Source organism: Heliconius melpomene, chromosome 20 (genome assembly GCF_056956725.1).
Source record: "Heliconius melpomene rosina isolate 202511_hmr_F chromosome 20, ASM5695672v1, whole genome shotgun sequence".
In the NCBI taxonomy this organism is placed as follows: Eukaryota; Metazoa; Arthropoda; class Insecta; order Lepidoptera; family Nymphalidae; genus Heliconius; species Heliconius melpomene.
Genome location: NC_140408.1, coordinates 14,032,527 through 14,049,827, shown reverse-complemented (window position 1 = coordinate 14,049,827; position 17,301 = coordinate 14,032,527). Strand labels below are relative to the sequence as shown.

At 34.9% G+C, this 17,301-nt stretch overlaps 2 protein-coding genes across 4 annotated transcripts in view; both read right to left on the bottom strand.

The window, feature by feature from the left end:
* The window catches only part of LOC146528133 (uncharacterized), a 30,036-nt gene that overhangs the window by 4,722 nt on the left and 8,013 nt on the right, over window positions 1-17,301 (bottom strand). The gene's annotated exons all lie outside the window — the stretch shown is intronic.
* Window positions 1,193-16,472, bottom strand: LOC146528135 (putative multidrug resistance-associated protein lethal(2)03659). Of its 2 annotated transcripts, none has more exons than XM_085205019.1 (32): window positions 16,002-16,472; window positions 15,565-15,627; window positions 15,353-15,429; window positions 15,181-15,283; window positions 14,755-14,859; window positions 14,151-14,253; window positions 13,389-13,620; window positions 12,709-12,865; window positions 12,096-12,446; window positions 11,626-11,767; window positions 11,076-11,237; window positions 10,835-10,964; window positions 10,494-10,603; window positions 9,026-9,151; window positions 8,711-8,833; window positions 8,454-8,553; window positions 7,990-8,140; window positions 7,465-7,538; window positions 7,029-7,197; window positions 6,526-6,652; window positions 6,043-6,193; window positions 5,624-5,860; window positions 5,197-5,306; window positions 4,821-4,935; window positions 4,428-4,620; window positions 3,873-4,059; window positions 3,478-3,650; window positions 3,159-3,275; window positions 2,394-2,502; window positions 1,949-2,001; window positions 1,716-1,803; window positions 1,193-1,324 (listed from the first exon to the last, which is right to left on the bottom strand). In XM_085205019.1, the coding sequence occupies exons 1-32, from the start codon at window positions 16,079-16,081 to the stop codon at window positions 1,289-1,291; spliced, it is 4,254 nt and encodes a 1,417-aa protein (XP_085061145.1). In that variant the 5' UTR covers window positions 16,082-16,472; the 3' UTR covers window positions 1,193-1,288. The 2 variants fall into 2 exon arrangements, with proteins under 2 accessions (XP_085061145.1, XP_085061146.1); XM_085205020.1 differs by having other exon boundaries at window positions 2,406-2,502; window positions 16,002-16,466.

The window sequence follows — 17,301 nt, the reverse complement described above, 5'->3', positions numbered from 1 at the left end:
AGTTAAAACCAAACACAATAAATTTTATTTCAATAACATTTACATAAGAATACATATTATGCGTATATTTATATTTTGAAGATAAAAATATAGGTATATTCATAATAATAATTCACGTATTCAAATGGATCCTGGGAATGTAGTGTTTACACATTCCGTCCCTCATTAAGCCGCTTCCGTTCTCCACTTTCCGACGAATTCATGAGGCGTCACTTATTGAGAAGCGGAACTCAACGCCACGGTTTGCCTCGTTACTAGTGTGAAGAAAATAAAAATAGTAAACATTTCATTTCTCCGCGCGGGAATCAAACCCACAATCATCGCGTATACAATTTTCTTACTATATGTTTTTTCTTGTGCGTTTATTGTAAAATTAAAAATAAGGAGTTATAATTATATTTTTAACACTGACAACGTTTATAAAAATACATCTATTCATATATTTAACAAGATAATAAATAAGACATTTGTTTTTAAGATAGCACCTTTTAAGTATTTTGGCTATAAAGAGAAATTTTAAAGTTAGAAAATAAGTTAGACTGTCAATACTGACGGTGATTTTAAATGAAGTAAGGAAAAAAATAATTTGTATATGGTTTAAATGTAAAAATTAACTAAAATATCAATTGTAAATATACAAAAATATATATAATTTAAATGTTTCTACTCTTTAAAAGGTACATTTATGTTGTATTGTCTTTAAATATAAATAAAAATACTATTATTATTAATTTTTAAAAAATCACGAACAGGAATCAAACTGGTAACTGACCACATGCTTCTATTTTTTTTAAATAATAATATAATTCTTTTGTTAAGCATAAAAATACTCGTATAAATTAAAGAAGACGCTTAAAAAAGTAGCTTATTATTACATTGTATATAAAATAATTAATATTGAAAGATTTGAACTCAAAACTCTTAGATGTCGCGATCCTAGCAATTGGACTATACGTTCTTATTCTATCCTATCATCTCCCATACAAATATGTTTCCGAATTATTTTTTACATTAATTATTTAATAATGTTGATATCCTAATAAAGATGGAACGGGACGGTCTTTCTAAAAAATCATATAATCTTAAAAATAAGACATAGGTAAGTACATTATTTTAAATTATATATATATTTACAATATGAATATTTTTATAATTTATTAAATATTAATAGTTATAATTAGATATTAATTATCTAATAATACATCATTTGTTCTCCACTCTACGTCTACATAAAACTCTAAACAAAAAAAAGTGAACTTATCACTGATTTTTGATCCGTGTTGATTATTTAAGAGTTCTTCTTTGCTTCTAGTTTCTTGTAACTCTGTAAAACAATACAAAAATACAATTTACATTAATTATAATTTTCATTTTCATTTATTTTCACAAGTCAGTGTGTGTAAAATGTGACTGTAAAACCGACTGGTTGTGGGTTTGATCCCCACTTGAGGAAATGAAATATTTATTTAAATTTATATTCTCATTTCATCGCTCTGGTGTCAAGGCAAAGTGCGGCGTTGAGCGCTGCCACTCAACAAGCAATGCCTTCAATTCGGCGAAAAGTGAGGAATGGAGCACGTCGATTAAAAAGTTTTAGTACGTTAATAAGGTTCTGTACTTCTTTATATAAATCTAGCACATTTATATTGTGTTATAATTCATACTTCCTCGTCCATACAATTTTCGTAAAAACAATATTACGAGTGTATACAGACCTCTTCCGCCATTGAATATAGGAGTGCAGCAGTTTCAACCCCAGTCTGTTCCACTAAGGATTTGAACACGCTTCCCTCGTTTGTCGATCTGTGAAAGAATAATATTCAGCGTGGGCAGAGGAAACCGTTACCCATTTATTTCTGTGTAAAATTATACTCCGTACATAAAATTTGGTTGGGATAAGATGGAAAATACCATATGCTATATAATAAAAAGACAAAAATACACTCACCCATTAGAACAAGTTCGTTCTCTGTGACAAGTCTCTTGGAATGTTTTGGAATGCTGTAAACAAAAAATCTTTTAAATTTATGATAAAATGTAATTGAAAGAAATTAAAATAAATAAATACAATCAATATTTTAATTTAAAAAATATCAGTAAATAAACAAAAAAGATAATTTTGATATAAATCGGAAAAGGTAATAGATTGTTTATTTCTGTTTATATTATAACGCTTTATCCCGCATACAGCGTGGTAGACTCTATTCTTATCCAAACTAGAGTAATTGCGCATTGCGTAGCAAAACTCACGCCTCTAACATAACAAAATATTTTTTTTGTAAGTGGGCATCGAATCCACAATTACCTTTAGAGTCAGACACTGACCCACTCCAACAGAATAACGTAATGTGGATACGTATATATTATAACGTTCTATAATAACATAATATAACCTTTGTTGGTACCTCGGTTTCATTAATAGTGTTCTGTCTCTCCTTGGTTTGTTCTCCTGAAGGAGTCATCAATAGCTCGTAGGGGTGCCCAGTTTCTACCACATGACCCCTGCAATGGAATGAAGAAAAAAATAATGATACTCCCAGTATTCCTGATAGACAAAGTTCACGAAGTTACTTAATACTAGGAACGTAATATTTGGACCCTCGCTACCTAAGCATTGCCAGAACTTCGAAATATTGCGAGCTGAGTGGTGGAATCTCAAGACGCGCCTTGTTTATTTAACCAGAGCGGAGAAATGAAAACTATTTAAATATATTTCTCTTTTTTTTTGTGGAAAAGGCAAAACAAGCTGGCGTACAGGTCAATTGATGGTAGAATCTAACACCTATAGCTGTTTCGACTCTCCGTCCCCCACTTACCCGAATTTTCGAGACATTGCGTATAGAGTGGTGGGACTCAACGTCACACTTTGTCTTCTTACCTGAATATTTTAAATCACTTCCTGTAGTGAAACAAACCCACAACCGTTGCGTTTATAGTCGTACAACTACTGGTACTGTTTTCATTGCGTCGATTTACAAACTTGATTTTCTCTACGTTTCAAGGGACCATAGATCTGAATATTTGATATTGATTTCAACTTGATACCTCCACGCAATCTCGAGATAAATGGTCCCGACAGACAGATAACAAAGCGATCCTACAAGGGTTCCGTTTATTCCTTTTGAGGTATAGAACCCAAAAACGAAATCTACACTCACTTATCCATGACGATGACGCGGTCGTAGTCCATGACGGTGTTGAGTCTGTGCGCTATCGTCAGTACTGTGGACGCAGCGAACTTCGTGCGGATCGTGTTTTGAATGTGTTTGTCAGTCCTGCAAAGAGAAAAAAAAGGTGATATATAATGATAAAGTTAGCGGCATCTCTAGTGTATGGGCATATATTGTAACTATCATTTGGAAGCTGGTTTTTTTTTTGTTAAAAATTGGAATTACAGCCTCATAAAGTACTATGCAATATTTACCAAATTAGTTCAACAACAATCATCCACTCAATCGTCAAATAGCTGATACTCACTCAGTATCAACATTAGCAGTGGCCTCGTCTAACACAAGCACAGCTCGTCTTGCTAACACGGCGCGAGCAAGACACAATAGCTGGCGCTGACCGCTCGAGAAGTTACCACCACCGTCACCTACTTTTGATTGGAGACCTGCTGGCAGCTGTTGGACTAGGTCCTGAAGTTCCACCTGGAAAGAATAAAGGTCTGATTAAAAATATTTGTTACCGCGAATATGTGTGCTTTCTGTATCATGCAGGATGGGTAGAGAGAGGGATACGACGGCGTCAATTTGGATAATTCGTGCTTACAACAAAACAAAACAAACAACAAGATAAATATCTCTAAAACTGGAAGGAAAGACGACAAGTGTTTTGATAACAAAGATAGAATTGCCCCATCCCGTACTGACCTCCTGCAGGGCGGCGTATATCTGCGCGTCAGTGTGGACCTGTTCGGGGTCCAGGTTGTCGCGCAGTGTGGCCGCGAAGAGCGCGGGGCGCTGAGGCAGCGCGCAGAGACGCGCGCGCCAGCGCCGCAGGCCGGCCTGCACAGGGGACACGCCGTCCACTGTTATACGGCCGGAGGTTTGACTTAACCTGAAATATGAATATTTTTTAAGCATAGAAATATATTATACGTTATATCAGAGACGTGCACGTCTACTCCGCTGTACGTAGAGAGTTTATCAGAGCGGCTTGATACAGGCTGTAAGTCCGTGTTTATTTAATTTAATGTGAGATACTGTCTTGGCTCACGTCAGTAACCAACCGCGATGGCGATGATGATCTATGCCGTTGACATAGCACTCATTGATGAAATCGTGTATTGAGTAGGTACATGGATTGTGAGAGCCTCTCGAGCACTGTTCATATAAGCCCTGAACAACAAAATATTAAAGAAAAAATATTAAGAGGAATTGACTATAATTTATTGTAATTATAATATTCTTATACTACATAGTTACCTAAATAAAGCAGCAATTAAAGAACTCTTCCCTGCCCCGGTCCTCCCCACGACCGCTACTTTCTCTCCGGGACTGATGGAGAAACTCACTCCTTGTATAGCATAAACACTATCATCCTTATTGTCCGAATCTAATTGATCATCTTTGGGCGGTTTCTCGTATTCCAGAGAAACATTTTCGAACACTATTTTACCTGTAAGTAGAGTTGTGTTGTTGTTAATAATTAAAAAGCTGTGGTAAAAGAAAGTGATGTGTCACAACGCGTTTCGAGCTTAATAAAATAAATAAATACACTATTAACTTCTACGTATATGCTTTACCAAACTTACTTAGTTAATACTTTAGTGATATGTTTTAGACAGCTACGACGGCTTAAAATATTTTAGAAAATACCTTTGCTCGGCCATTTCTCAAAATCAAGGGTCGGGTGTTCGATTCTCAATGCTTTCATATCTGGGTCCACTGGCGTCTCTGAAGGTAGATTGGTGTACTCCAATATTCTTTCTACCTACAACATGAAAATATTATTAATTAATAAAAATAATATAATTTAATGACAATATTGCAAAGCGGGGAGTTGATTCCAACAGTCAACACGCTACGTTTCGACAACTCAGTCGAAAGTGAAGAACGTAAGTGTCTAAATGGGAACGGAGTGTCCTAACACTAACTTTCCGGTTTCCCTCTACCTATCCTACAGTATGTACTTATTAATATAACGGTAGACCATAAACAAAGCAATATAACTTTAGATTATATGTAAACTTACAGATGTCATTTGATTTTCCATTTTCGCCGTTTGTCGTATACCAAATTGGCACATACCGACTAAACTGATCACTTGTGTTATAGCTAGACCCACGTTACCGCCCATTAAATCTAAAAAATAAATAAACAAAAAAGTATTTTTATGTCATGTACATACATTTAGTCAACGTTGGAAGTAAAATAAAAAAAATGGCAAATACAATAATGACTTAAAATTAGGGGTCTTTGGGGTCAAAATTAGTAAATACAATAATTAACAAACATTAGGGGCCGCATTAGGGCTCTTTAGGGTCTTAAGGACAAAAATGAACTTCATGCTGCTCCCGTATATAGCAGGATATGTAGAAGGAAAGAACCTAGTACCATACTCCCTTCTCATACTTTCGTCCTACTTTTTGCCAAATTCTTAGGACATTTTGCGTTCTCACCTTCTCCACCCAAAAAGAAGAAGCTAAAAGTGACAATTCCAAGGTAAATAGAGCACACCATGTCTATCCAGAAACCAAATGCTCTATTCGTATACAGAACCAGCGCCCACGATGACGTATATAGGTCTTGGAGTTTGTCATACTCCTGGGCAACAGTGCGCTGTTGTTTTTGTGTTGATCTGATCGTTGATAGCCCTGATACTGTTGCTGCTGCGTGGCTTAGACTTTGACTCTGGGCTGGAAAATTATTAATAAGTATATGAATTTATTATTATTATTTAAGGACTAGAGTCAAATATATCTTTAAGGAATATAATTTAAAAAAAGAAATCACGCTGAACTTCATACTTGATAACTGAACGAGATAGTTTTTCTCTAAATGACGAAGGAACATAGTGTTCCCTTGAACCCCCACTTACCTATAGCCGAAATTCTCTTCAACTCCCGACTGGTGCACAAGAACAAGGATCTCAGGAAATAAAAGAGGAACACCAATGCGCCGGTGGGCACTAACAACCACCAGTTCACGAGACACACTATTACCAATACTGATAATACTTCTAGGAAGAACTGTAAAAAATATAGTTACGTTAACTTTTCATCTTGTATCTACTCATTTTTTTATTGTTCTCTTTACTATTTTAATTCAGCCAAAAAAATAGATTTAAGTGCTTTGTTTCCATATTAATATATTATATTTAATATTCTTTTCAAAGAAAGTAATTATTTTATATTGATTAATTCATAAACATAACATTTTTTAACTTTTTTATAAGAATAAAAAAATATTTATATCAAAATAAGGCCGCCGTGGCGTGCCAATAGGCACAGCGTGTGACTGTAAACACGACGGTCGTAAGTTCAATTCCCACTCGGAGGAATTCTAAAAAAAATACACTCACCCCTAAACAATCAACAAATAGAGCTGGTAACAACGTATCCACTTGTCCCATGTCCGTAGAGAATCTGTTCATTATACGACCCGAGGGGTTGTGGTGGAAGAACCACATGGGGGCGTTTGTTACACCTCTGTTGATAGAAAAAATAATTAAAATAGTTTTAATAAAAGAAATAAATTTTATATAGAATTTTCATTACCTTGATCTGGTAACAGTTGTGGCGTTGAGATCCGCAACTCAACACACAATGTCTTAGAAATAAAACTCAGTGCACTACACTCTCGGGAATGAAATATTTAATATTTTTATTTTCTGGTTTTGGGTGATAAGAAAAATGGGGAACACAAATGTCTTAATGGAGAACGGAGTTAGCATTAAGTTGCCAGGTTTCCTCTAACCCTGGTATGTACGTATTAGTAAAGGTAACGTAAAAAAAATGCTTTAAATTTAATATTTATTTGTTTATTGCTAGAAAAATAGAAACTAAAAATGTATAAAGAACTTACCTAAACATAGTATCGTGAAGTACAATAGACGCTCTGATGCAAGTGTTGTAGAACACCAACAGCTTATTCCAAGTAAAGAATATACACGCGAGTATGAGAGCGGCGTAGATGTACACGCACTGCTCTCGAGACAAGTGGAAGTGATTTATTGGAATGTCTTCAAAATTAACTGGAATACCATTTGAAACATAAAATTAGTTTAGAAATAGAAAATAAGTCATAATATATAGATGGAACGAAATTTATGGACTTTAAATTCTTTTAAATAAAAATTCCTAATGGAAACAGTGTCTTAACACTTGGACCCGTGGTTCCATTTGCCTGCCCTGATATACGGTCATCAAGCTATAAAATAAAAAATAAAATAAAGTCTAAAGTGAAGAGCAGAATAATGACAATTTTCCTTGTCTTATGTATTAAAATATAAAATTCTTACCAGTCGTTGTATCATTTGTCGATATATTTCTGCTAGCTATAATTTGTGCACTGTTTGCCTCTTCCATGTTTACCCTGAAAATTATTATAAGCAAAATCAAATCTATATTATTTAATATTTTAAGCATGTTATTATTTTTTTCAAATAATACGACTTTTGAAATACTTTTAGGACATAATTATACAAAAATAGTGAAATATGGGCCAAAATAAATGTTTAATGTTATCCACTTATATCATATGTAGGTTTACTGTACTGTACTCTAAATTAAGCTTATACAGTCAATCTTTGCCAGATACAAGTGATATTATTTTTTTAGCTTTACGCTGCATCTCGCACATAGCATATGGTAGGCAGAGGGAACCTGGGAACTTAGTGTTAAGATACTGTTTCTGAATTGACTGACCCGAATTCTGGATGTTGAATGGTGGTGATGGTCATTGGGTGTTGAATGGCGGAACTCAGCGCCGCCAAGTTAATAATATTTACAAAATATATATATGTTCGTCTATAAATATTACTTACCAATCTTTCAACCAAATATCAGTAGATGAATAAAATATTTGGGTCATTATGAACAAAAAACTAAGAAACAACATAGTCAGAGATCCGCCTCCACTCTTTATATACTTCATGTATACTCTAAATTCTACTGAACCCTTTTGCTGCTTTTCACCTTTAAAAAAATATTAAAAGTAATCCATATATTACCTAGTTGTAATAAGATAAAAATAACAATGAACCTAGCGCCAAAGTACTCCATTTATCATTGCCACCCGAATTGGAGACATTACTGATGCTTAGCAGAAGTTACCGTTTGAAATGCCGGGACGAAAAAATATAAATAAATTATTTCTCCGAATGGTACCATTGCCGCACTGCGCAACGGTTAACCTTATTATAATAAAAAGACAGAGAAGATAACTCTGAATTGAATTCTGTATATTAAATATTAAAAACATGTAATTTCTTATATAAAATAAAATTACCTTCAAATTTTGGATTTGGTTTCTTTTCCAAATCTACGTCCAATGATTGTTGAGAACCTTCTGTTAGTGACTTTTTGGTTAATATTTTTTCACCATGTTCCTAGTTTTAAAAGAAAAATTGTAAGAATAAATATTTAACTAATTATTTTGTACTGCGTTGTCTAATAAATTAATTACCTAGATAGCGTTAAGGTACAATCGAAAGTTACTTTTCCCGTTTAGTTCCACATATTCCTCTTTTTTTAGAAATAACATACCATATTCTCCAGAGAAGCTGCTTCCGTCTCCATTTCTTCTTCAACTTTTTCTCTCATTTCTATCAACTTCTCGAACTCAGGTACGCTATCATTTAGTTCATCGTACGTTCCTTGAGCTACTATCTAACAAAAAAATATAATATAAATAAACAAGGTAGGTAAATTAATAAGCGAATTTGTCTAATTTATATACAAGAATTGTGGAATTTATGTGAATACAACATTTCATTTACTTTAAGATATTATATTCAAATTCGAAACATTCGTGCAAGTGCAAGTGCATAGAACTTTGCAAGTGAATAGAAAAAAAGTTACCTTGCCAGATCTCATAACGCACACGTTATCAGCGTGCTGCGCGTATTGCACGTGATGGGTCACTAACACAACGGCTTTATCACGTAGAAACCCTCTTATGCACTCTGCGTATATAGCCTGTGCTACCTATATACATAAATATGGACAAATTAGTATACATATATTTGTTTATCTATTATAATGTGCTTTTATTCTCGTATGTATCCTTCTTTCTATTTCTCATATGTATATATCTATACTAATATAATAAAGCGGAAGAGTTTGTTTGTTTGTTTGTTTGAACGCTAAGATCTCTGGATCTACTGGTCCGATTTTCATTGTTTTTGTTTTGTATGAAAGCTGCATTCTTCAGAAGTGCTATAGGCTATATAACATTACATTACACATATATACTAATATATTTTAAAGTACATTCTAATTTGACATGCAATTTATTCTGCCATGTTAATAACAACCGTCGTTGCTACGCGACCGCTACCGCGACGTTTTGATATTCATCCTTATGAAAATAAATATAATAGTCACTTTTAGCATTTTATCTAGATTGAAATTATAGTTTACTGTATAACATTCTAATAAATAATTAAGGAGATGTCACTGATTCCAAATGACCTAGCCACCTAGCGGGCGGCACAGTATGACCGACGCGAACGGGCAGATGACGTTGACGGTTTTATAAATTTTCATACATTTTCGAACTTTATTTGTTGTTTATAATTAATTTAAAATACACTTTGATTCTCTTCTTATTTTATTTGATATTGCCCGCTAAAATTATCCTACTTAATAGAGAGAAATGTTTAGTTATTTCGTAGAGTAGTAGAGTCGATCTATGTACGCACGTACGGAAAACTTTAGGTACTTTTTCTAATATTAAGAATACATATCCTTTAGTTACTTTTAATCCTTTTGTTAGTTCATTTCAATAACTCAGATAATTTTTTCTAATAATGTGTATCTACTTATTATTCTTTTTGATTATTTGAGCTTAAATTTTCTTACTAATTCTATTGAGAATTGAAAATAATTTCATGAATATATTTAATAAATATTCTTATAGTTGAAGCAGGCGTAGCCGCGTCCGGGTCCACTAGTACTTTATTAACTTATACAGGGTCTAAGTTCGATCAACAGATCAATACTGTTCTATGGTTTTACAGCGACATCGAATAGGCTCAAGAAAGGGTACTCTGTATCTGAAGAAAGCACTATGTGGTGTGGCTACAGAGGTAGACGACGCCGGTAAGGGCACCCCTGCAGGATCGAACCTCGGCTGCCGTCATTTTTTTTTTATATTGAATAGGCTCGCGTTTGACCGCATCAAGTCTGGTGAGCGTTGATGCGATCTACGGTGTGGCACGAATTGCAGCCTTCGAATGGACTGGGGTGGTGTATGGGTAGTTGTTGCCCCCCGATGTATGTTGCCTAGCATACATATTATGTTATTGTAACACATGTTATTCCTTACTTTAGCATCGACCGCCGCCAAGGGGTCATCTAGCAAGTACACGTCTGCGTGTCTGTACACGCAGCGCGCCAGCGACACACGCGCTCGCTGGCCGCCAGAGAGGGAAGCACCTGGAAATTGTTAAATTTTATATGTTAGAAAATAAACTAAAGTAAATAATGACTAAAGGGGAAGATATTGACTGATATGATATACTCGTTCATGGGAGTGTGTGGACTGCAAACGCGATGGTTGATAGTTCGTTCACAATTCGGGGATTATAATTAAATTATTTTTAAGCAGTTTTACTATCAATATAATATCCCCCAATCGTGAATCAACTCCACTACTACTAAACTCACCTCTCTCCCCCACTATAGTCTTATCACCGTGTGGCAAGATGTCCAAGTCACTACGTAGCTGACAGCATTTGATCACTTGTTTGTATCTCTGTAAATCCATAGGTTGTCCGAATAGGATGTTCTGTCTTACCTAATCAAAGAAAAATACATAAAAATATCATTATTCGAGAAAGTAACAAAAAAAATCAATGAAAATATATTCTAAATTCGCTGTATGAGATACAGAAATATATAGTCTTACCGAGGCCTCAAATAGCCATGGGTCTTGCGCAGCGTACGACAACACTCCGTCGACGGAGAGATGGCCGCTGCTGGCGGAGACCTCTCTCAACATTGCGAGTAAAAGTGTGGTCTTGCCCGAGCCTACTGAACCCACTACAGTCGTTAGAGTTTCTGGTTTTATCTAAAGAAATATGAATAACGATATTAACATGTATTTATTAGCTTCACCTGTATATATATATATATACCTATCTACAGTACGGTCAATGAGTCGTGGCTGCACTGAACAAGAGATGGTTGCGCCGATTTGATTTTAAGATTTTTTTCTTTTGGTTATTTTCTTCCCAAAAAAATTGGAAGCTCTAACTTCAAGGCGTCCACGACATATCGACCGTACTGTATTATTGAAAGAAAATATTGCAACGCTACTTTGACCCTTTATTTATATTTTATCAAGCGGAAGGAACCTAGTTTTGTGTCACTCCTTTACTTCCAGTCCAATGTATTTAGTGTCGCGCTACTCAACCCCACGAATTATGTTACTATAGCTTGAAAACTTACAGACTTACATTTAAATTAATATCACTAAGTGAAGGTATTCCTATATCTTCTTCAGTTTCAGCTTTCCAATGCGCTGTGTAATCCTTGAAGCTAACTAATACTGACGGTCTCTGTGGTTCCAGGTTCGATCCCGATTTGATGTACGCTTGACTGGAATAAAGCTTGAGCTTTAACGGAAATTGAATATTTGTTTGAAAATTCTCAAAGAAAAATTAATTTTAATTCTTGATTATTATGTATTATCTTTTGAGAGAAAAGACCCTCAGTTAGATATTTTTTTTATGTAGCAGGGTATCCAGAGGAAACCTGGGAACCTTTAATTTAATTTAAGTTAATTTTACTTCATGGAGTGACAATCGAACCGACAATCTGTGGCGTTTACAGTCGCACTTGTATTTGTACCCTGCACCACGATTGGCCTCAAATGAAATAGAAAATTATTTAGTTAAATGTAATCCAAAAATTATTTTGGACTTACCCATTACCCACTTTCTCCATAAGACTAATTTCATTACTTTCATCAATCTTAACCAAATCGACGCCATCTTGGTTATCAACTTCCGGCAACAAAAGAAACTCTTGCATCCTCTTAACACTCACATACGCTTCCAGAGAATAAGTTATAGCTTGGGGTAAAACATCTATCATGGCGTTTTTCAAAATATTATAATATGAGAAAATGACGAACACTTTCGCCGCAGTTAAATCATTTTTAAATGAAATAAATGATATAATACTAATAAATATGGCGACTTTAGTGTTAAGTTTGCTGCATGATATCATGACGGCTCGGAGCCACGACATTTTTTTTATTACGTTCATTTCTTTCCTGGAATGTAAAAGATTCAGTGTTACCATTATAAGAAAACCTTGTAAAATAAAGTAATGGCAGTACTGGCACTAGGACACAGTTTGAGTTGTTGAGTTCCGCCAATCAAAACGCCATGCCTCTAGAATTAGGCGGAAAGTAGGGAACGGAAGTGTCATAATGGCAACGGAGTGTGTTAACTCTACATTTCTCCCAATCTATCTCTGCATTGCCCACTATATGCGGGTTATAACGTGAAGTTATAACAAGAAGTACCCCATACCGTCTCGCATGTCCAATAATTCCGGCGAAGGCTTTCTCCCACGCGTACATTTTGATAGCCTCTATACTTTGTATCACTTCGTTCATCAATCTCATACGATTGTCTGTCCTTATTGTCGTTTTGTGACGTAGCCTAGATGAGATTTTACTTAGGTAACCTAAAAAATTATATATTAGGTAATGTAAGTACTAACTTTTTATAAGTTCTTGTTTCCTGTAATTTCTGTGAATTTTTGTAAATGTATATGTAATTTTTTCCTTATATATTCACGCCATATCCCGCACATAGCAGGGCAGGTAGACGGAAGAGTGGCGGAACTCTACCCAATTAGCCTCGTTCGCAGAGCGAGGAAATGATAATATTTAATATTTAATTTCCTCGTGTGGGAATCGAACTTACAACCTGTAGATTTTACATGCAAGTCTCAAGTAGGTACATATAGTTGTATTTGAAGATGTCGAGTCGTAATGGCGTAATCACGTTTGTTTTGGGTTCGACCCAAACCCAGAGTGTAGTGAATTATTGTATGTAAAAAAACGGCTTTGACCTTTGTTTCATCTCGAATTAAAAAGGAAAGCAAAGAAAGAAATATGTGAGCACTACGTTCTCTCCGCAAACCATGCGCTATATGATATATAAAATGAACCCCAAAAACGTTGTCAAAATCCAAAAAAAATAACCTTGTAATGGTATAAAGAGCAACAAGAACGCTACTCCTATCAGAGTGGCCACGCCTATATGCAAGTACATAACGTACACGACGACGAGGCTCTCCAGCGGCGCCTTCACGAGGTCAACGAGGAAGAGGCTGGCCATGTCAAACCTCTGCGCGTCCGTCGTCATCAGGTTGAGGACGTGCCCCGCGAGACCCGTTGACGCCTTGCCGCCGGCTGTCAGGTCTAGGCGTAGTAGCTGAGAAATTACAAAAAAATATATATTTATAGATTTTTTTCTGACATTCTTTATATGCAAAATGTTTTATAAAAATGTATTAAAACGATACCAAAATGATGTAAAAATCGAGTAGTTATAGAGGGCAAGGTTTATAATTTTTTAAGCCCGTTTTCTACTGTCAAAGAGCAATGCTTAATAAGGAACGGAAACCTTTTTATATTCTTTCTCATTAGAACAAAGTTGAAATTACAAGAGTACAAAAATGCAAACTTGAATTTCCACCAACAAATAGTCGGTTCCCTTTGCTCACTTATCAAAAGGAAAAATAACCGTAAAACTAAAAAAACAGTAGAGGCAGTCACACATTGCGATACGACAATTCTAAGAAATGTGCGGGGTTGAGTTCCGCCACTCAGCTCGCAATGCTTTTAGTATTCCTCGAAAACGGAAAACGGAGTGTCTTCACACTGAATTCCCTTAGCGTACCTTAATCTGTGCAGGATACAGCCTGAAGCTAAAATATAATTTAAAAAAGCGATAATTTTTACCTTTCTATATATAAGAGAACAGCATGTAATTCTTATTTTTAACGCCATGTCCAGAATAAATAGCAACATTGGATGCATTATAATTGCATTTATTGCCATAAAGCTGAAATAAATATATAAATGTTAAGCAAGCATCGGTTATAGGTTCAATTTGTTTTTATTAAATATCACATTGATATTGATAGCATACTGATATTAGATGTTTCTTTCTTATTGGGCAATATGCAACATTAAGTTACGCGACTCTTGTCGAGGGTCTTTGCCAACGGGACTGCCTATAAAGCGATGATTGTGTGTTCGACCCCCATTTGGCAAGATTATTTTCATTTCTCATCTCCCTTCTGGTAACATAATATTCTTGAGTTCCGTCAAAATATCTCTAAAATTACGAAATGAAATGATTTAACACTAGGTTCTCTCTGCCTACACTGCTTGATGCACAGAAGCAGATAATTCAAGCCTGAAAGAGAAAGAAAGACGACACGAGGGAAAGATAATGTATGGGGAATGAATGAGTAGTTTTTAGATAGGAAAACATTCCATAATATTCAACAATGAAGGTTGCTAGTATAACAAAAAAATCTGAAACTTAAAAAAAACTTACCCTACTAATCCTATTGCATATAAATAAGCTTCATACGTTTTAATACCAGTGTGAGTCGGTGAAAAGTAATTTATCAATCCTTCAAGGCACATTGGCACTGATAACCTGAAACATATGTTTAAGTCATTTCTAAGAGGTTAGTCGTGGGTTTTGATTCCCAATATTTTTGACATTTTAAGGCATTCTTCCTCTCTTGCCAAATTATAATTTTAAGTAATTATCTTTGGGCAGCGGCGATTTGTAAAAGCTTCCTACAGAGATGCTAACAGCATAAATAAGTTGTAAGAAGCGTATAAGAATGTATGTAAGTATGGCTTAGTGGTTAGAGCGCTTGGACGGTTTCCAAGAGGCGCGGGTTCAAACCCGTTACGCTCAAATTGATATACGTTTTCTAAATAAGTTATGACATATATATTATATACTTACTTTATACCACAGTCGAATATAGTGTAAATTATTTTAAATATGAAAAATTTTAATCCATATATCCTTATTATAGCGTTTAAGAGCGACGGCCTTCCGCCCTTTTCTAGAACAAAACATTATTTTTTTTAATTTTCAAAAGTAAAAAATCTTTGCTCATACGTATGAAAACTACCTAGTTTTTTTAATTCCTCCCTCCATTTTTTGCCTAAAGCATCTCCACGCGGCGATGCTCTGTGTCCAGGAGAACATCTGTATAGAAAAAGAACAATAATAATTATAAGACAATATAATTGAACGTAAACTCATTAATTTTTACTAAGTGTAATTATCATTTTATACTATAAAATCCTAATTTATTTTTTTTTAAGCTGACGATGAACTTACTTATATATATCAGAGATCTGCAGTTGACGTTTTAGGCCTTGAGCAAAAATTTCATTTGTGTACCTGAAATAAAAAAAAACATTACATTATTTTTTATACATCATAATTATATAAGCGGAGAAAACTTAGTAACACATTTTCTCCTTCTTCTCCTTTCTTACATTTGGCACTTTGAACTTTTTAGCATCACTTTGTATCCGCGTGAAGCGGGATATGGAACCTAGTGTTAAGAATTGTGTTTCCCCCCGCTTTCCACCAATTTTTGAGGCCTTAGTTTAGTTTCACTCTAGTAAGGCTATGTGCGGCGTTGAGTTCCACTAATCAACACGCGATATCTCTTATCCCTAAATGACATCCAAAGGTATAGAACAGTGTCCAGGCATTAGGCTATCTAAGCAGGGTAAAACATGAATTTGAAAAAGAAATGTTTTACTTACCAATAAAATAACTTAGAAATGAAGTTAGCTCTTTCACGCGGATTCTGTTTTCTTTCAATATCCGAATATCCTGGATCCATTTCTTGTATAAATATATTAAATAAATTTATAATAATTTATTTTGTTGTTTGTACGTTCATTGTATATAAAACCTGTTAAAATATAAAGATTATTTTATAAAGCTAGTATGATAAAGTGACGATTGTGCAGCGTATACGAGTTTGATTCTCGTTCGTGGGTATGTTTATGAAAGAATTTCATTAATTTCTTTGGTTTGATAAAACAAAGCGCGACGTTGTGTTCACGCCACCAATCACGTATAGACTATAAGATAAGCAAAATGTGGAGAACTGAGTGTATTAACACTGAGACAGATATTGTATACACTTTATTGATATCTAATACTTTATAGTTTTTCTTCGAAATAAACAGATAATAAGCAACAAGTGTCGGTTTCATTTGTATCTATTATCTTCGAGATGATAAAACTGATTTACTTCTATAATACTGATAACAGCCATACAAATGCAATTTGATAATTATGTAAGATATTATTAAAAAAAAAACACTAAAATTTATATTTACACCTAGAAAAATTTACGCGTGGACCTCCAGTCATGAAATTTGGGACGAAGTGAGAACTTATATTACAAAAAAGGAAACAATATCGGTAAATGTCTGGCTGTCTGTCTTCTACACATTCCAAGTAGTTTTTTTTTAGTTTCATGTTGTATCCCGCACAATTGGGTAGGCAGAGAGATCCTGGGAACATGGTATTAGGACATGCCGTTCTCATTATCCCATTAACACTTCAGTCATCCACTTTCCGCCGAATTCTGCAGGCATTGCGTGCTGAATAGCGGAATTCAACGGCGCGCTTTGCCTCGATAAGAGAGCGAGGAAGTCCACAACTTGTCAAGTTGATGGTCACACGCTTGTGCCCTTGTGCCGCGACTGACCTCAAAAGTATATATGTAGGAAAAGTCTTTGCCTACCTTTTTATGGCAAAAAAGCTAGTGTACATCGAAGTGCCTTAACACTTAGTTTTCATTACCTACCATGCCATATACTACGGGAAGAGAACATTATTCTTGATACACCATATGACACCACCACCACCACCATATGACACACCAGGTGTGGTAGCAACCATACCACCTATTGTTAGAAATCTTTATCGGAAACAGTAAACAAAACTACGTGTTTTTCCTCTCAATAATAGAGCTAAGCATTTCGGGGAATCCTTGACAAGATTCTATTAACACATTTAATTTACATATTGATATGTTTAACGTCAAAT